Source organism: Rattus norvegicus, chromosome 1 (assembly GCF_021556685.1).
Source record: "Rattus norvegicus strain SHRSP/BbbUtx chromosome 1, alternate assembly SHRSP_T2T, whole genome shotgun sequence".
Taxonomy (NCBI): Eukaryota; Metazoa; Chordata; class Mammalia; order Rodentia; family Muridae; genus Rattus; species Rattus norvegicus.
In genome coordinates, this window is record NC_141534.1 from 198610444 (window position 1) to 198631382 (window position 20939).

Here is a 20939-nt window from a genome sequence, read left to right on the forward strand (position 1 = left end):
CAACTGTCATTTAGCACAAAGTTATAGTTGACTTGGGTCTTAGGACCAGATTTTTGTCACTATAGTGGACACATGAGAGCATGGTTAGGGTCACCACTTGCTCTCAAAGGGGTGGGAGTTTATTCTCAGTAACAGTGCTTTTGTGCCCAATATTTTTGCTTTGGAACCATGGGCTTGACAGGACCTTGATGCACAGGCCTTTCTAATTCAGCTTTGTTTTCCTCTCCAGACCGGCAGATAACTGTAATTTATGATAAGTCTGGGATGAGGTCAAAGCGTAGATTTCCTTAACAAAGAGGTTGGAGAAAGACAGGAATTCTGGGATTGTCTTGAAGTCTGAGCTGGAGCACAGTTGAGAAAGACAAGGAGAAAGAAATTAGAAAGAGGGCCTATGTTTCCTGTGTACATCCCCAGTGATGTACTCTGTCCACAAAAATCTACTTCTTGTAAAAATTAATTATTTCAATATAAGTGTAATTAGTAGATTAATCTGGTGGCTGTATTTCTTTACCCGTCCTAGTTCTCAATAACCACACAGAGAAACCAAGATTTATTTCAAGTTGCACCTCCATAGCTGGGTAATAAATGATTATATTAACCCCTCTCCTAATCTGGATCCTGCATATTATTAATGATCTGGATCTTTGGGAAACAGATGTTTTTTCTCATGGTGTCTTCTTGGTCCTTCTACCCATGGCTCATTTCTTTATTTTCATGACTGATCTGAAACAACCCCCTGCTCCCTTTCTCCACTCCATGGCTGGAGGAAGCTTCCATTATAGTCTCTTTTGTCCAGATATCGGGCAATCAGCATTTATTAACAAGGCAGAGAATAAACTGTAATAATCGTTTAAACAAATTTGAGACAAGATTTTCTTTTTTTTTTTTTTTGGTTCTTTTTTTTGGAGCTGGGGATCAAACCCAGGGCCTTGCGCTTCCTAGGTAAGCACTCTACCACTGAGCTAAATCCCCAACCCCGAGACAAGATTTTCTTGGTACAAAGCTTCCATTTCCAGGTCCTGATTGGAGAAAGGTAGTGGGATAGAGAAGTCGAAATTTAAAATAATGCAAGGTAAACTTTACACAGTGTATAAAACCATAAAACCACTATACGTATAATCTTCTATTTACTCTACCCCAGAACTAATGAACAGATTTGGTCTGAGCCCCGCAATCATGGAGTTGGACTCATGTGTGGGAACCCAGGTCTTCAATCTGAGCCCTTGGTGGATACTTCCTAATCCATTCAATATTCTGTCAGCCCCAGAACCTTCAGCATTCCCATGAAGGTAGCTTCTGTTGAGCCAACCTCACCCTCTACTTGACTCAGTGAGATATGAGAATTGCAGCACTTAATCCATTTTGCTGAACTTCACTCTCCTGGAGAAATCATTTGTTACAGATGCCCTTTCCTAAGCAATTTATTTAGAAATCGTGGTATTTTTCAAGAGTCATGAGACATTGGACAACAGAGACTGTTCTGGTCAGGTTCCTAAAGTATAGAAGGCACAATTATTTTACCCAGCAATTGTCATTTGGGACAAAGTTATATTTTCCCTGGGACTCAGGGCCACATTCTTGTCACAATGTAGACATGAGAGCAGGGTTAGGATCACCACAAGCTCTGAAGAAAAGGACTTTGTTATCTCAGCCACATTGCTTCTGCATCTAACATTTTCTATTTCCAAGCACCGATGCCTTGACAGAACATTGACTGCACAAACCCTCCTTCTAATCCAGCTCCGTTTCCCTCTCCAGATTGGTGGACTACAAAATATTCTTCCTCTGGTAAGTCTGGGATGAGGCCAAAGCATAGCTTTCAGCACTTCCACTAAGAGGTTAGAAAAAGTCAGGAATTCTAGGATTTTCTTGAAGTCTATTCTGGAGCACAGCTCAGAAAGACAAGGAGAAGACAAGGAATAAGAAAGAGGGCCTATCTTCTATCCATCTCCTATTTACTCCATTTTAGAAATAATGAACAGATTTGGAAGGCGCTCTCAGGATGCAGTCATGGAGGCTGGGGATTTAGCTCAGTGGTAGAGCGCTTACCTAGAAAACGCAGGATGCAGTCATGGGGTTGGACTCATGAGTGGGACCCAATGTCTTCAATATGAGCCCTTGGTGGACAGTCCCTATCCCATTCAGAACACCGTAGCATTGCCAGAAGACCTAGGTCAGGACGCTGTAAGTCAGAATAGCAGAAATAGGCTCAGAGTCTAGAGATTCTCTCTTTTCTTGAGAGAGAGAGAGAGAGAGAGAGAGAGAGAGAGAGAGAGAGAGAGAGAGAGAAACCCATATTGGCAAGCACATGTGCACCTGAAATAATCCCTGTGATGGGTATCAGTTACACCGGGATATTTGTGTCCAGGTAGCAGAAACTGCACTACCAGTCTAAGAGATTGGTACCCACAATCATTTGACAGCCAGTGAGACAAAGAGACTCAAGAAAAGATTTTCACCCTGAGCAGAGAGGACGCATTACTGTGGCTTTGATGCAACTTTCCTAAGGACTGCCATTTATTGTCCACCTATCCACTAAACAACCTGCACCTACTCCTACAAAGAAAAGCCACAAGGAGGGGTCCTGCCTATCTTCAGACTGTAGCTAGGGAGAGGAATTACTTGTGTCAATTCCTGCCTTTGGTTTCACCATCAGAGAATCCTAAGCACGAATGCTTCACCAGGCTTTGATGTAGGTGTGTGTCGCTGCACAGCTTTTCAGGTACTGGGGTAGAGTCTGTGTTCATGGCTATAAATCTGTCCAGATCTGTGCCTCCTGGCCAGTCTGGTGGGAGATATGACAAGAGACCTGAATGATCAAATATAAGGAATTGCTCTAGATTTGGGGTACTTATTCATAATTTGCTGGACAGTCACAAACTACAGGATTCATCAGGCTAACATAAGCAGACACACATTTCCTTGTGAGGTGGAGCAGAATGTGGGTCCTTGATGACCCCATGGGTAGCATCTTCCTGGCAGTGTGTATGGCTACACCCTTGTTCAGAGGCAACAGATGAGTCCAACTCAGTTTGGCTGCTCACTGTCATGCACAAAGGACCAGGCTAGGCAAATTCTCTTCAAGGCTCTGACATGGCTTCTTTTTTTCACAGTTCCTACAACACAATTCCCCACCATAGCCGGTGAGTCCTGATCCCCCTCAACTCCTCTTTTTCCCCATCCCCATTGTGCTCACAGCCATGTCCAACAGCTACAGCGTGGGTGGGACTCCAGTCCTCTGTCCGCCCCAGAACCTTCAGCATTCTCCATATCATAACTGGCAGCACGTGTTGAGCCGATGTCACCCTCTGCCTGTCTCAGTGGGGTGTGAGAGTTACAGCCCTTAACCATTTTGCTAAACTTCTCTTTCCTGGTAAAATGATTACCTACAGACACCCTGTCCTGTGTAATTCATTCAGAAACCATTGTATTGTGCAAAAGTGATGAGATACTGGATATCAGAAACTGTTCCTGTCAGCTTCCTGAACTGTATGATGTTTTTCTCCAAGCAACTGTCATTCAGCACAGAGTTGCAGTGTCCCTGGGGTCAGGGCCACATTTTTGTAAATATGAAGTACACATTAGAGCACAGTCAGGGATGCCACTTGCTCTCAAGAAAAGACTTTGTTACTCTCAGTCACAGTGCTTCTGTGTGCACTGTTTTCTGCTTCCACCCATGGGTGCCTTGACAGATCTTGAAGCACAGACCTTTCTCTAATTGTGCTTTGTTTTCCTCTGCAGATTGGTGGACAACTCCTTCTCCGGGTGAGTCTTGGAAGAAGCCAAACTGCTCTTTTTTTACCCCAATTATGTGTTGGAGAGAGATGGAAGTTCTAGGATCTTCTTGTATCTTTGCTGGAGTACAGTCCACAAAGACAAGGAGAAACAGAGAAATTAGAAAGAGGGCCTGTATTTCCTGTGTACATTTCCAGCGATCCACTTGGTCCACAAAATTACATATTCTATTTACTTGATCACAGACTTAATGAGTAGGTTTGGAAAGAGCTCTCAGGGTGGATTCATGGGGGTGGGATTCCAAGTCTTCAATATGAACCTTTAGTGGACATTACCTATCCCATTCAGAAGACCATGAAGACAAAGGCTTTGGATGCTCTGAGTCAGAATAGCAGAACAGTTGCTTCCTGTAGATTTTGAGAGAGAGAGAGAGAGAGAGAGAGAGAGAGAGAGAGAGAGAGAGAGAGAATCCAATCAGCAAAGACATGCATATTTTACATAACCCCTGGGCTAGGTGTTAATTATACCCAGATACTTTGTGTGTCCAAGTAGTAGAAACTCTGTACTACTAGTTACCTATAATCATTTGCTAACCAGGGAGTCATAGCGATCCAAAGAAAGGTTTGAGCACAGAGACACAAGACTGTGTCTTTGACAGACCTTTCCATTTTCATCCACCCATTCACTGAACAACCTGCACCTATTGCTCCAAAGAGAGGACACAAGGAAGGGGTCCTCCATGTCCTCAGAATGGGACCAGGGCTAGGTTATCTCCTGCCCCATTCCTCCCTTGGAATTCTGGTCAAACCTGATTCTGCCCCTTGCCAGACACCTGTGCAGTGTGATGCAGGGTTCATCAGCGTTTCCACACTTTTCTGTTTGCAGAATACACCTGTGGAGGTTTACTGACCCTACCCTATGGGCAGTTTTCCAGCCCATACTACCCTGGAAGCTATCCTAACAATGCCAGATGTTTGTGGAAAATTTTTGTCTCCAGCATGAACCGTGTGACAGTGGTCTTCACAGATGTGCAGTAAGTGTGTGTATGTGTGTGTGTGTGTGTGTGTGTGTGTGTGCAAAGCAGCTGTTACAGAGAATCATGGGGTGCTTTGAAATTCAAGTGGTCAATAGTCAAGTCGACATTTACAATACAGGGCCCATTTTTGATGTGGAACAAGAGTCACACAGGGAGGATGTAATGGGTGGAAAAGCACAGGAACTTGAAAATACTGTTTTAAAGTTCCAGGGTACATTATAGCAGTCACCTTGTTAGAACAATTCAAGAGTATACCTGATGGGCATAAGATCCTATGCACAAGGCCCCTCAGTCTGGTTCTTGCTAGCACCCCACTGACAGTTGCTGAAGTACAGTAACATATTATGAAGACACCTCCCACTCCAACCTTCCCCGCCCCTCCTGGTAATATAGTATTTTCTCATGGTTGCATTTCAGAGTTTCTCAGTGGATAGGGAAGGTGGTGTTGCTCTCAGTAGATGAGAAACTCAGGGGGCAGAGAATCCCAGAGACATGTCTTGTGGAGAATTTTGTTGTTAAATTTTTTAAAATTTATGTTTAAGTTGTGTGAGTGTTTTGTATGTATATGTATGTCTGTGAACTGCATGTGTGCCTGGTCCCCACAGAGGTCAAAAGAAGGTGTCTAATTCCCTGGATATGGAGGTAAACTTACTTGTGAGCTTTCTTGTAGGTGCTGGGAATTGAACCTTGGTCCTGTAGAGCAGCAGGCAGTGAACTTAACCTCTGAACTATCTTTCTGCCACCTGCCTTGGGTATACTTCTTCCTTATTCATATTTATTAGAGATATTTGTATTATCCTGAAGATAACCTGGGACTCTGTGAAAGAACCAATTAGAATGTCCTCAGTTGATTTTCCTGTGTTAATATAAAGGTGTTCAAGGAGACATATTAAGGATTACATATCTGTAAAGACAGAGTTTTACCAGGCGTGCTGGGTGTGGGAAGATAGATGAATTCCCTTTGCATTCTAGGAAGCCACCTGCTCTTTCACATGATGTATTTAGTCTCTGTTATCAGCACAATGGTCCCTGGGATGTGTACCCTCACACCACATTCCAGGCACAAAAAAAGGGACCGTTTCTTCTGTGTCCTCAGGCTTGAAGGAGGTTGCAACTATGACTACATCCTGGTTTTTGATGGCCCTGAATACAATTCTTCTCTCATTGCTCGGGTTTGTGATGGGTTCAATGGATCTTTCACCTCAACCCAGAACTTCATGTCTGTAGTCTTTATCACGGATGGCAGTGTCACGAGGAGAGGGTTCCAAGCTGACTACTACTCTACTCCTATCAGCACCAGCACAAGTAAGTTCCCTTGTGACAATGAATGTACACCTGGGATTGGGGATGTCATATGGAGCCTTTTGACCCTCAACACTCCTGAGTTTGTGACAAGGGCAATAGAGTGGTACCCTGGGTCCTGTGCTTACTGACAGGTACTATGACCAGTGATTCTTCAGGTCTGACTGGCATAAAGAGAGGCTTGGGCCAGTACTGACTGATGGGACGTACAATGGCTTTACTGTCACCATCAGAAACTAAAAAGGGCAAAGTTGATTGTTCAATAGAGAGACTGAAGTCAGTTTTAGGTCTGGTGGATGATGTCTTGCTTGGACCTTTGGGTTCTATCCAAAGTATAGTACATGGCCCCATCCTGGGACCAATCACATCTGGCTTCTGTCTGAAGAAGGATAGATTATGGGATATGTAGATGGACAGACCATTGAATCAGAGGTTGAGTTCTTAGTCAGAAATTCCATATGGACCTCTAGGTGCAATGGAGAAGGACTAAGGACTGATATCCAAGGTCTCTTGTTCAGCAAGGAGAAGGGTGGGCATTGTGAGCTAAGGACTTGACTTGATGCTGTTGCTAGTCTTGGCTGTGGAGTTACTTAATTCCTCTTGAGAATGATGACTTGACAAAACATTTTGTTTGTGTCAATTCCTGTTTCTGGGTCCCCACCAGAGAACCTTAAGCATAAGTTCCCTCACTGAGACTTGATGAAGGTGTTTGTCTCTGCACAGCTTTTCAGGTTCTGGGTTAGAGTCTGTGTTCGTGATTATAAATTTCTCTTGGATGTGTGCCTCATGGACAGTGTGGTTGAATATGTCATTTTGTAAGAGACCTGAATGGTGAAATGCAAGGATTTGATCTGGAGTTGGGATAGTTACACTTGATTCACTGGAGAGCCACACACTATAGGATCAATCCTGACAGAATGTGCAGACACACATCTCCTTCTGAGGGGAGATCAGAATGTGGGTCCTTAATGACACAATGAGGAGCATCTTCCTGGCAGTGTATCTGGCCACACACTTGCTGTGAGGCAGCAGATGAATAAAACTCAGTCTGGTCTGCTCAGTGTCATGCACAAAGGACCAGGCCAGGCAACTTCTCTGAAAGGCTCTGACATGGCTTCTTTTTCTCACAGCCTCTCCAACGACGTTCCCGATCGTTACTGGTGAGTCCTGATCTCCTTCAACTCCTCTCTCTCCCCATCCCTCTTCTGCTCACCTCCAGGGTAAGTTCACCACCCACTACAGAGTGGGTGGGGCTCCAGTATTCAGTCTGCCCCAGAACCTCCAGCATTGTCCATACCCTCATAGACAGCATGCATTGAGCCAACACCACCCTCTGTTTGACTCAGTGGGATGTAAGTGTTGGAGCTCTTAATCATTTTGCTAAACTTCACTTTCCTGGTGAAATGAATACCTAAAGTTTCTTTTCCTATGTAATTTGTCCAGAAATGATTGCATTTTGCAAGAGTGATGAGATATTGGACAACAGAGACTGTTGCTGTCAGGTTCCTAAAGAACCTGTCAGGTTCCCATAAAACTGTCATTCAGCACAGAGTTGCAGTGTCCCTGGGGTCAGGGTCACATTTTTGTAAATATGAAGTACACATTAGAGCACAGTCAGGGATGCCACTTGCTCTCAAGAAAAGACTTTGTTACTCTCAGTCACAGTGCTTCTGTGTGCACTGTTTTCTGCTTCCACCCATGGGTGCCTTGACAGATCTTGAAGCACAGACCTTTCTCTAATTGTGCTTTGTTTTCCTCTGCAGATTGGTGGACAACTCCTTCTCTGGGTGAGTCTTGGAAGAGGACAAACTTCTCTTCCAGCACCTCAACTAAGAGTTGGAGAGAGATGGTAGTTCTAGGATTCTCCAATAATCTGTGCTCACAAAGTAGAAAGAGGGCCTATATTTCCTGTGTACATCTCCAGTGATCCACACAATTGCATCTCCTATTTATTTGATCACAGATTTAATGAGTAGGTTTGGAAAGAGCTCTCAGGATGAACTCATGGGGGTGGGATTCCAAGTCTTCAATATGCAATATGAACCTTTAGTGGACACTGCCCATCCCACTCAGAAGACCATGGCATACCAGAAGACATATGCTTTGGATGCTCTGAGTCAGAACAGCAGAACAGTTGCTTCTTGTAGATTTTCTGTTCTCCAGAGAGAGAGAGAGAGAGAGAGAGAGAGAGAGAGAGAGAGAGAGAGAGAGAGAGAGAGAGAGACACTCTAATTTGCAAAGACATGCACATTTGACATAACCCCTGGGCTAGGTGTAAATTATACCCAGATACTTTGTGTCCAGGGAGTAGAAACTCTGCATCACTAGTCTAAGAGATTGGTACCTATAATCATTTGGTAGCCAGGGAATCAAAGACATTCAAGGAAAGGTTTTTCACCATGAGCACAGAGGATACGTGACTGGGGGTTTGCCAGAACTTTCTATTTTTCATCCACCCATTCACTGAACAACCTGCACCTATTGCTCCAAAGAGAGGACACAAGGAAGGGGTCCTCCATGTCCTCAGAATGGGACAAGGGCTAGGTTATCTCCTGCCCCATTCCTCCTTTGGAATTTTGGTCAAACCTGATTCTGCCCCTTGCCAGACACCTGTGCAGTGTGATGCACGGTTCGGCAGCATTTCTAACTTTTCTGTTTGCAGAATACACCTGTGGAGGTTTACTGACCCTACCCTATGGGCAGTTTTCCAGCCCATACTACCCTGGAAGCTATCCTAACAATGCCAGATGTTTGTGGAAAATTTTCGTCCCCAGCATGAACCGTGTGACAGTGGTCTTCACAGATGTGCAGTAAGTGTGTGTGTGTGTGTGTGTGTGTGTGTGTGTGTGTGTGTGTGTGTGTGCAGAGCAGCTGTTAAAGAGGATTGGGGTGGTTTGAAATTCAAGTGGTCAATAGTCAAGTCGATATTTACAATACGGGGTCCATTTTTGATGTGGAACTAGGGTCACCCAGGGAGGATGTAATGGGTGCAAAAGCACAGGAGTTTCAAAATATTCTGTCTTAAAATCCAAGGTTGTCATGAATCTGCACTCTGGCCATAGTGTGCCATGTTCCTAATCCTCAGTCAGAAGAAGGGGTTGGAATGCCTGTTTTCCTAATCTTGTTGATTAACAAGTGACCAGAGAATGGAAACACACTTGGAGACCTTCCTTAGTGGTAGGGAAGGGCGGTGGCCTAGGTAGTGGCAGTCTTGGGTGCACATAGGACAGTGGCTGCTGATGAGGAGACCTATTGGGTACAAAGCTTTCTCCAGAGCTACTTCTCACTCCACGAGGCATGAGGAGTAGGCAGCAGTGCATTTCCACTGAAGTGAATAGGGTCTCAGCACATCCTAACTGAGCTGTGATCCCAGGACCTCTCTTGGTGTCTGTAGTGACTTTGCAAGTCTCTGTTGTAGAACTACCTGCACATTCTCTCATTGTCCTTAAAAGAACAATTCAAGAGTATGCCCAAAGGGCATAAGATCCTGTGCACAGGGCCCCTCAGTCTGGTTCCTATCAACACCCCCACTGACAGTTGCTGGAGTACAGTGACACATTATGAAGCCACCTTTCTAGCCAGACTTCTCTGCCCCTCCTCACTATAGTATTTTTGCCTTGGCTTCATTGCAGTGTTTCTCATTGGACAGGGAAGGGAGTGTTGATCTCATAGATGAGAAACTCAAGGGTCAAAAAGTTCCCATGACATGTTGTGTTAAGATTTTTTTGTTGTTATGTTTTTGTAGATCTTTTAAAATTTATTTGTGTGAGTGTTTTATGTTTATATGTATGTCTGTGAACTGCATTCGTGCCTGGTCCCCACAGAGAATAAAAGAAGGTGTCTAATTCCCTGGATATGGAGGTAAACTCAGTTGTGAGCTTCCTTGTAGGTGCTGGGAGTTGAACCTTGGTCCTGCAGAACAGCAGGCAGTGAACTTAACAGCTGAGCTATCTTTTCACCACTTGCCTTTCGTGCACTTCTTCCTTTTTAAAATACTTACTAGATTAGATATAATTGTTTAATCCTGAAGATAACTGGGGACTCTGTGAAAGAACCAATTAGAATGTCCTTCATGTGTTGATGTAAAGGTGTTGAAGGAGAGGCATTATGGATTACATATGTGAACCCCAAAGACAGAGTTTTACCAGGCGTGCTGGGTGTGGGAAGATAGATGAATTCCCTTTGCATTCCGGGAAGCCACCTATTCTTTCACACGATGCATTTAGTCACTGTTATCAGCACAATGGTCCCTGGGATGTGTGCCCTCACACCACATTCCAGACACAGAAAAAGGGACTGTTTCTTCTGTGTCCTCAGGCTTGAAGGAGGTTGCAACTATGACTACATCCTGGTTTTTGATGGCCCTGAATACAATTCTTCTCTCATTGCTCGGGTTTGTGATGGGTCCAATGGATCTTTCACCTCAACCCAGAACTTCATGTCTGTAGTCTTTATCACGGATGGCAGTGTCACGAGGAGAGGGTTCCAAGCTGACTACTACTCCACTCCTATCAGCACCAGCACAAGTAAGTTCCCTTGTGACAATGAATGTACACCTGGGATTGGGGATGTCATATGGAGCCTTTTGACCCTCAACGCTCCTGAGTTTGTAACAAGGGCTATATAGTGGGAACCTGGGTCATGTGCTTGCTAAGAGGAACTGTGACCCATGAATCTTCGGATCTGACTGGCAAGAAGAGAGGCTTAGGCCAGCCCTGACTGATGGGATATACAATAGCTTTACAGTCTCCATCAAAAACTAGAAATGTCAAAGGTGATTGTTCAATAGAGAGTGTGAAGTCAGTTCTAGGAGTGGTGGATGACTTCATGCTTGGATCTTTCTGACCTTTCCAAAGTATGGAATCCTGGCCCCATCCTAGAACCAATCACATCTGGCTTCTGTCTGAAGAAGGATAGATTATGGGATATGTAGATGGACAGACCATTGAATCAGAGGTTGAGTTCTTAGTCAGAGATTCCATATGGACCTCTAGGTGCAATGGAGAAGGGCCGAGGACTGATATCCCAGGTCTCTTGTTCAGTAAGGAGAAGGGTGGGCATTGTCCAGAGCTAAGGACTTGACTTGATGCTGCTGCTAGTCTTGGCTGTGGGGTTACTTAATTCCTCTTGAAAATGATCATTTGACAAACATCTTGTTTGTGTCAATTACTGTCTCTGGCTTCCCATCAGAGAACCCTAAGCACAAGTTTCCTCACTGAGCCTTGATGAAGGTGTTTGTCTCTGCACAGCTTTTCAGGTTCTGGGTTAGAGTCTGTGTTCATGATTATAAATCTCTCTTGGATGTGTGCCTCATGGACAGTGTAACTGAAGATGTCCTAAGGGACATGAATGATCAAAGGTAAAGAATTGATCTGGACTTGAGATAGTTACTCTTGATTTGTTTGACAGCCACAAACTATAGGATCAATCTTGCCAACATACACAAGCACATGTCCTTGTGAGGTGGGAGCAGAATATGTGTCTTTAACGACCTCATGAGTAGCATCTTCCTGGCAGTGTATCTGGCTACACACTTGCTCTTAGGCAACAAATGAGTAAAACTCAGTCTGGTCTGCTCAGTGTCATGCACAAAGGATCAGGCCAGGCAACTTCTCTGCAAGGCTCTGACATGGCTTCTTTTTCTCACAGCTCCTCCAACGACGTTCCCGATCATTACTGGTGAGTCCTGATCTCCTTCAACTCCTCTGTCTCCCCATCCCTCTTCTGCTCACCTCCAGAGCCAACAGCTACAGAGTGGGTGGGACTCAAGTATTGTCTGCCCCAGAACCTTCAGCATTCTTTGTATCCTACATAGGCAGCATGTGTTGAACCAATAACACCCTCTGCTTGTCTCAGTGGGATGTGAGAGTTGCAGCATTTAACCCATTTTGCTAAATGCCACTTCCTGTGAAATGATTTGCTATGGCAATTCTTTCCTATTCAGTTTGTCTAGAATGCATTATCTTTTGCAAATGTCCTGGGTCTTAGTTAGGGTCTTATTGATGTGAACAGACATCCTGACCAATGTAAGTTTTATAAAGGACAACATTTAATTGGGGCTGGCTTACAGGTTCAGAGGTTCAGTCCATTATCATCAAGGCAGGAGCATGGTAGCATCCAGCCAGGCATGGTGCAGGAAGAGCTGAGTTCTACATCATCACCTGAAGGAAACCAGGAGCAGCCTGAGCATCACCAGGCAGCTAGGAGGAGGGTCTCCAAGCTCACCCCCACAGTGACACACTTCCTCCAACAATGCCATACCTTCTAATAGTGCTACTCCCTGGGCCAAGCATATGCAAACCATCACATCCTGTTACTTAGGGACAGAAGAGACTGCTCCTTTCAGGTTCCTAAGGTATAGATGCCATAATTCTTTTTACCAATTTTGTCAATCATGACAAACGTGTAGCTCTCCAGGCTTTCAGGAATACCCCACTGCCAATTGATGGACACATGAGGGCATGGTTAGGGCCAACACTTGCTTTCAAGGTATGAACAGTCTTTTACTCAGTCAGCTACAGTGCGTCTGTGTCAAATGTCATGTACTCTGAACCATGAGTTCCTTCACAGAACCTTGATTCAGAATCTGTCTTTGTTTTCCCCCGTATTTCTGGCCTACAACATATCCTCCTTATTGCATGTCTGTTTTCAGTATTTAAACCAAGAGTTTAGGAAGAGACAGGTATTCTGGGATCTTCTTGAAGTCCGTGATGGAGCACAGCTCAGAAAGACAAGGAGAGAGAAAGGAATTAGAAGTAGGGCCTATTTTTCTTGTGTACATCTGCAGTGATTCACTCTGTACACAAAAATCTATTTTATTTACTCGATCCCAGAATGTATAAACAGATTTCGTCTAAGCCTTCATGGGACTAGACTCATCATCAGGACTTGAGGTCTTCAATGTTAGCCTTGGGGTACACTTTCTGTTCCATTCAGAACACTATGACATTGACAGAAGACCTAAGTCCTGGACTCTGCCGTTTAGAACAGAAGAAACATGTGCAGAGTGCATAGTACTTCCTGTAGTTTTTCTGTTCTCCAAAGACAGTGACACCCATAATCAGCAAACACATGTGCATCTGAAATAGCCCCTGACACAGGTGTTAATTATGCCAGAAGATCCTTTGTGTTCAGGGTGCAGAAACCTTGTCCCAGCAATCTAAGGGGTTGCTACCACTATCACCTGCCTGTTGAGGAATCAAAGAGCCTCAAGGAAAGCCTTTTCACCATGAGTACAGGGGATACCTGACTGTCGCATTAATGGAACTTATCTAATGAGTGCCATTTTATCTCAGGAAATGATTCTTCATTGGTGCTGAGGCTGGTAAATGGAACAAACCGGTGTGAGGGCCGAGTGGAGATCTTGTACAGAGGCTCTTGGGGTACCGTGTGCGACGACAGCTGGGACATCAATGATGCCAATGTGGTCTGCAGACAGCTCGGTTGTGGCTCTGCTCTGTCTGCTCCAGGAAATGCTTGGTTTGGTCAGGGTTCAGGGCTCATTGTCCTGGATGATGTGTCTTGCTCTGGGTATGAGTCCCACCTGTGGAATTGTCGTCACCCTGGCTGGCTTGTCCATAATTGTCGCCATGTTGAGGATGCAGGAGTCATTTGCTCACGTGAGTTTGGTGAAAACCTCTACTGTCTTCTTCCATGATCCCTTCTTATCCTTAGTTCTTTCCCCTCAATGAATGTGTCTTTCTTATTTACTGAAATTGCCTTTTTTTTTTTTTTACTGGGAGTGAGTATTACTTCTTTCTACAAGGCTGGTTGTGGAAATTGTCACTGGTAACCCACATCTAAGGGACATTAGTCATTTTCACTTCTAGTTTTGTTAGAAGAATCAAGGAGAAAAATCACTGGCTTCAGTGTTTCTTCTACCACGGTTGGGTTCTGTGGGGATAGAGGAACTGCAGTCTAGAGGCTGAGGAAAGTACTGAGTCAATGAGTGTACAGCAGTTCAAAGTGTACTCTGGGGAGCACAGTCTACTCAGACCGTACCATTCCAAAGGGTTTCTGAATGAGGCCTAGTGGCTAGTACTGTGAATATGTGTTTGTACAGAAAACGTTTTAGGATAAGAGAGTTATCTGTACCCTAGAAAAGAAATCCTTCCATTTCACTACCTCAAGGACATTTGGTTGGGAATAACCAAACTACACACACTGTACCCACTCTCTGACTTTAGCCCAACCCTAACCCTAACCCTAACCCTAACCCTAACCATAACCATAACCATAACCCAAACCCTAACCCTCTAACCCTAACACCCTAACCCTAACCATAACCATAACCCAAACCCTAACCCTCTAACCCTAACACCCTAACCCTAATCCAATCCAAGCCTAACCCAACCCTAACCCTAATACTGAGGACTAGATCATTCCATGTAAAAATTTGGTCTGGACAAGGCCATTTAACATCTGAATCACTGGACAGTTATGAAATACAAGATTCAGCCTGTTACCTTGTCCAGACACATTTGTCACCTGGAGAAGGACCAGAAGGTGAAATACTAATTGACCCTCACCAAAAACATCTTCCTGGGAGTATAGATGGCTACCAATTCCTACTCTGTGGTGGGGGCTGAGCACAGCTTAAAGCAAATTATGCCCACTGTCACCCACCCAGGTTCCATATTAGTCACCTTTTCATCTAACAAGGCTTTTTTTTTTCATTTCACAGTCCCTGATCCGACTCCCTCTCCTGGTCCAGGTGAGTCCAGCTGTCCTTCAATCCTATGAGTCCCTCTTTCTCTGCTCTGCTCACGATACCAGGCAGTTGCTACAGAATGGGAAGGGATTTACAGAGATATTGCTGCCCCAGAACCTTCTGTGTTTTCCTTAAAGTAGAAAAGGAGCTCACATCAGCCTTTGCCTGGCCCAGTGGAATAGGAATGTTTCAGTACTTAACATATGTTACTGAGTAGTGCTTTCCTGGTGCTGTAAGGATCTATCCTGGGCAAAGCATTGTCTTATCCATGGATTGTGTGTTGGGGGACAACTGAGAGTCCTCATGACAGCATTTAGGAGAGAATTAAAGTTGCTAGTGGGTCTGGATCACCTAACTGTCCCTGAGGTGGGCATCCTTGAGTGTGGTCTAGGGTATTTCTGGCTCTGTATGAGATGAGTCCTTGTCTCCCAGTCACAGTGATTTCCTGGCTCCTGCATCCCATGTCCCAGCTATGTCAGCTTTCACCATTGGTTCATGCTATCTCATTCTAATTCCGCTTTGTTTCCCTTTCTAGTTTGGACAAGTCCTCCTTTTGGTAAGTATTTTATTCAAAATCTGTGGTGGAGCAAAGATAAGAGGGAGGAGAAAGAGACACATAGATACACAGACACACACGGAAACAGAATATTTAGAGGAAGGGACAAGTACTATAACCAAGGTATATCTTTCTAGGATATGCCCCTGTGACCCACTTTACTCAACCAGACCCCATCATCTAGTTCCTCTATCAAATGATTAATCTGTAAATCTGTCCAAAGCTCTCAGCAACCAATCACAGGATTGGATTCATGAGTTGGCCTCCAAGTCTTTAATAACGACCTTATTGATGTATGTTTCAAATCTAAACCAGAATACTATGTCTCTACAAGAAGATTGCAACATTTGACTCTGTGAGCTGGATAGGTACAAAGAGCTTTATTTCATGTTCCTTGCTCTAGATGTCTGCATTGATCAGATTCATCACCCCACCAGCAAATTCAATGATCTTTGGAAAAAACCCCAAGGTGGGGCCTAAGATTCCTTTTGCATCCAGAGTGCATGAACCTGGATTCAAGTGATCTATTCCTCACCATTGTCTGCCTGTCAGTGAAAGCTAGAGTTTACTAGCTTAACCAATGAGCTCCAGGTTGAGTGAAAGACCTTTTTTCAAAACACGTATCTGTGTTATCCTCAACTATTGATGAACATTAGATCACACACACACACACACACACACACACACATACACACACAGTCACACACACTCACACACACACATTCGCATACACTATCACACATACTCATACACATATACACACACATATACACCACACACTCATATTCACACACAATGCACACACACTCACATACACTATCACACATATGCATACACATATTCACACACATATAGACCACACACTCATATTCACACACAATGCACACACACACTCACATACACTATCACACATATGCATACACATATACACACACATATACACCACACACTCATATTCATACGCAACACACACACACACACACACACACACACACACACACACACACACACACACACAGATTCCTAGGCGTTAATGAGTGAGCCAGGGCTAGGCCAACTTTTGTTGGGTTCCTTAAGCCTCTCTCCCCATGCCAGGCAGGTGTGCAGTGTGTTCTGGGGTTCATCTGCATTTCCTCTCTTCCCTGACAGTAAACTATACTTGTGGAGGTTTCCTGACTGGACTCTCTGGGCAATTTTCTAGCCCATTCTACCCTGGGAGCTATCCTAATAATGCCAGATGTTTGTGGAACATTGAAGTCCCAAACAACTACCGCGTGACTGTGGTCTTCAGAGATGTGCAGTAAGTGTGGGTGCATAGCAGATGTTAGAGAATGTGGGGTGCTTTTGAAATTCCTGGGGGTGATAGCCAAGTTGGCATTTACCATACAGGTTATATGTTTGATGTGGAACAAGAGTAGCCTACAGAGGATGGTGAACGTTGCAAGAGCACAGGAATTTGAAAATGCTCTGTCTTAAAGTCCCAGGTTGTCATGAATTTGCACTATGGCCTTGGGGTGCCACTTTCCTAAACCTCGGTCAAAAGAAGGGTCTAGAATGCCTGCTTTCCTCATCTCCTCACCTTATTGATCAGGAGATCACCAGAGCATTTGAAAGTATTTAGAATGTTCTCAGTGGGAGGGAGGATCTTGGCTTGAGTAATGACAGCCTTGGGAGCACAATATACAAACACACCTGTTCTGTATAGACCTTTCCTCACTGAACCCTTTCTTTCTGAGTCCTTAGGAACCCAGGGTGCTAGCATTACCGCTGCTTATAGCAGAGTCCTTATCACCCATATGCTTACAAATAAAAATGTTCTTGATCAGAGTAGATATCTACAAGAGCCCATTAATACATGCATCATTCTGGGAGGTAGATGGCCAAGAAACTATGTCAGTTTTCTCTAGCACCTCAATAGCAGTGTCCACTGCTTGTGACCTTTTACGAACTCCTTTCCCCCTTACAGTACTCCATGTGCCATCATGAACACCCTTTTCGGATATGCATAGTATACATAGTGTTTATCTTAGTGGCTGGGAAACCTGAGCATTACAGAGGTCCAGTGTTTATTTCCTTCGCTGTTCATCACCACACTCTGACGTCATTGGCACTTGTTTCATTCTGGAAGGGACCTGGAAGCCTTTTGAAGGAATAAGTCAAGAATTCTCTTGTGACCTTCCTGTGTTGATTTAAAGGGCAGTCAGGCAGAGAGCTTATAGATTTCTTATATGTGAGCTTAGATGGCAGTCTGAAGACAAGTCTTGGCCATCTTGGCAAGATGAATTCCCCTGGATTTAAGAAAGTCCTCTATTCTTTCAAATAGTGAACCTGACTAGGGTTTCCATGGCAAAGGATATCAAGATCTGAGCCCTCATCAATTGTTCCTTTTGTCTCTCCAGGCTGGAAGGGGGCTGCAACTATGACTATATAGAGATTTTTGATGGCCCCCACCACAGTTCACCTCTCATTGCCCGGGTTTGTGATGGGGCCATGGGCTCTTTCACTTCAACATCCAACTTCATGTCAGTTCGCTTCACCACTGATCACAGTGTTACTCGAAGAGGGTTCCGGGCTGACTACTACTCAGACTTTGACAATAATACCACCAGTAAGTTCCCTTGTTAAAACAAAAGCTTGTTAGGACTGGGGACACCTCTGAGAGCCTTCTGTTCCTGTATTGTCCTGGGATTGTAACATAATGATTGTTCTAATATCATGGCCCCTATGATTGAGCTCATGCATTGTCAATTGAGAGCAACTGTGTGGTGAGTCTTGGGACTCTGGATGACCAAAAGAGGGCCGAGGGCCAGCATTGGCTGATGAGAGTTGTACTGGCCTTATTGTGGTGGCAAAGTGTATGAAGGTATAAAATGATGCTCTCAACAGATAGTGAGAAGACAGTGCCAGAAGGAGTGGTGGGTGACACCAAGCTTGACACTTTGGGACCCTCTCTGAGTGTGAATCACTGGTCATATCCTGAGACCTAATACATTTGGCTTCTGTCTGAAGATGGATAAAGTTGGACACCATAGTATAAGCAGCTATTGTAACAGAGGCTCAGTTTGAGCCATATGAACCTATATCTACATTGGTGAAGGGTTGAACATGGTGATATCCATGGTCTCTAACTGGTCAGAATCAGAGGCATCAACTTTCTCCTTATGACATCACCTAATGTCACCTAATGACATCACCATTGTCTTATTGTACAGTTGCTTTACTTCATGGGAGAATGCTAACTTGACAAAAATATTTTGGATATTTAAAAATCTTATCTCCAGGTCCATACCAGAAAATCCTATACATCTAAGTGCCCTCATTCCAGAGCATTCCTGAGGATGAAGATGCGTGTAGCCATAGGGTACCCTTGGAGTCATTGTGACTCTTTTTTGAGCATTTATGTCACATGCAGACCATGTGTGAATCAACCCTCTCAATCTGTGTTTCTTTAGCTGGGGAAAGACCCTCACGAGGGTTGTGGGGTTTGAAATCCTGACTCTGCATGCTTTGCTCGTGTCCTTTAGATCTCCTTTGTCTGTCAAATCACATGAGAGCCAGTGTGAGCAGGAGCTACCTTCAGTCCATGGGCTACTCCTCCAGGGATCTTGTCATTCCTGGTTGGAACGTGAGTTACCAGTGTCAGCCTCAGATAACACAAAGGGAGGTCATATTCACAATTCCCTACACAGGCTGCGGTACTACCAAACAGGTAAGCCTGGAACCGCCTACTCTATTTCCCACTGAGCATGCTTTCTTTAATCAAAAGTGTGTGTGTGTGTGTGTGTGTGTGTGTGTGTGTGTGTGCGTGTGTGTGTGTGTTATGCCTCTGTGTGCATATGGAGGTCAAAAGACAACTTATGGGAAATGGGTTTTTTCTTCTACCATGTGGGTCTCGGGAATAGAACTCAGATTGTTAGATTTGGCAGCAAATCCCTTTACTCACTGAGCCGTCTCACCAGCCCTGAGCATGATTTATCACAGTGACAGCTATCGTGCTTCTAGAACACTGGGGATCTACAAGTTATGGCTGGGATGTAATCAGAACATCAGAAGGCAGACAGAAGTCCCTGGTACAGTAGTTGTAGCTACTTCTAAACAAGAGGAATTCAGAGGAAGAGAAGGGGGAAGCCCAGCAGTTTCCACAGCTGTGTCCAGCAGAGGGAGCCCTTGGCAGGAATCCACCCACACAGCTCCCAGGAGGAGCTTGAGATTTTTCAGTCTGGGATTCTTATGGCTTCATTTGGGATGTGTCAAAGAAACAGAGGCCCTTCAACTAAATACACAAACATATTTTACAAGTCTGAGATCTACAACAGCCAACAGCTCTCAAGTGCATTGCTATGCCTTTGAGGAAGCCAGTGCCCACCTTGAGACTCATACTCGGTTGCCACAGTTGGCAACAGGAGGGGGGTGGCCAATGCTTTGACATTGTCATCTACAAAATTCACACTAGAGTACTGCATGTTGACTTACAGAAGAATTTACCCTGTTGAGTGTTTTAAATAGTGTGGCCCGTGGACCATCATGGGTTAGACATGACTAGTAGAGCGGTCACCCATCTTGGTATGCTTGAGATTTGGTAATTTTAATATAGACTGTCCTGTTGTCATCCTGTTAGTAGAGGATGCTGTGATGAGTCCATGCTGTACTCCCGAAATATTATTTTATTATTATTTTTTTTGAGACAAAGTTTCTTCATGCAGTTCTTGATGGCTGTGTGGACCAGACTGGCTTTGAACTCACATAGCTTTGCCTACCTCAGCATCTTGAGTCCTGAGATTAAAGACTTATACTACCATGTCTGGCTATGCCCCAATTCTTGAAAAGTATTCTTGTATTGCCATCCCTACATTAAAACTGAAGAGATTGAATTAAGAGAGGCCAGGCCTATTGATCAAAGCCATGTAGACCAATAGCATAGGACCACACCACAAGGCAAGAATCTCAGAAAAAAAAGCCAGACACAGAAGCGGTATACAAAATTTTATGTATATCACTATTAGATAGAAATGCCCCATTCATACTGAATTTAGCAAAAGGGAATGGCTGTGCCATAGGAAAAAGGTCTTCATGGGTGGCCTGCTTCTAGGTTGTGACTTTTAAGGCAGGATGGAGATGCTTGGGCAATGGAAAAGTGGTGTGTCTTACTATGGTGGTATGTACAGGACAGACATGTTCAGATGCCTATAATGCACCAGACACATGATAAGCATTTGCCACATGCCAGGCACAGTACACACTGAGAGACAAAGTGGGCACTCAGTCAACCAGGTGGGCCTTGGGCCATTCCTATGACTGTGTGTGAGGATCTGATCACCCAGATCTCTTGGTGAGATTCTAAACAACCAGGAGTTCCTTTGGAGAGAAATTTAATGGATGAGATGAGCTACTCATAGCAAAGAATGTGCATCAACCAGGCACTGTGTGAAAGGCTGAGGAGAATTCCTTCCCATCCCTCTGACACACAGCCAGTTGTGTTATTTCGCTCTGTAAGTTAACCATGCTATCTCCAGCTTGCTGTGAGTCAGCCCACTGAAGGTGACTACTGCTCCTCTTTCCAAATGTGCAGCCTAGAGAATTAAACACCTCAGGAGCTTGCT

The 20939-nt window shown here is 44.4% G+C and overlaps 1 protein-coding gene across 50 annotated transcripts in view; it reads left to right on the plus strand.

Moving 5' to 3' along the window:
• The window catches only part of Dmbt1 (deleted in malignant brain tumors 1), a 79002-nt gene that overhangs the window by 50623 nt on the left and 7440 nt on the right, over positions 1–20939 (plus strand). For 27 of the 50 annotated variants that reach the window (XM_087601904.1, NM_001429894.1, XM_087601156.1 and 24 more), the window contains 16 exons: positions 1759–1788; positions 3114–3143; positions 3742–3765; positions 4621–4768; positions 5868–6076; positions 7204–7233; positions 7837–7860; positions 8736–8883; positions 10391–10599; positions 11723–11752; positions 13369–13692; positions 14757–14786; positions 15319–15339; positions 16489–16639; positions 17739–17947; positions 18864–19048. In XM_087601904.1, coding sequence (XP_087458030.1) covers positions 1759–1788; positions 3114–3143; positions 3742–3765; positions 4621–4768; positions 5868–6076; positions 7204–7233; positions 7837–7860; positions 8736–8883; positions 10391–10599; positions 11723–11752; positions 13369–13692; positions 14757–14786; positions 15319–15339; positions 16489–16639; positions 17739–17947; positions 18864–19048 — 1802 coding nt within the window. Of the gene's footprint in view, positions 1–1740; positions 1789–3113; positions 3144–3741; positions 3766–4620; positions 4769–5867; positions 6077–7203; positions 7234–7836; positions 7861–8735; positions 8884–10390; positions 10600–11722; positions 11753–13368; positions 13693–14756; positions 14787–15318; positions 15340–16488; positions 16640–17738; positions 17948–18863; positions 19049–20939 lie in introns of all 50 variants that reach the window. The other 23 variants (XM_087600813.1, XM_087600992.1, XM_087600942.1 and 20 more) reach the window with 3 other exon arrangements.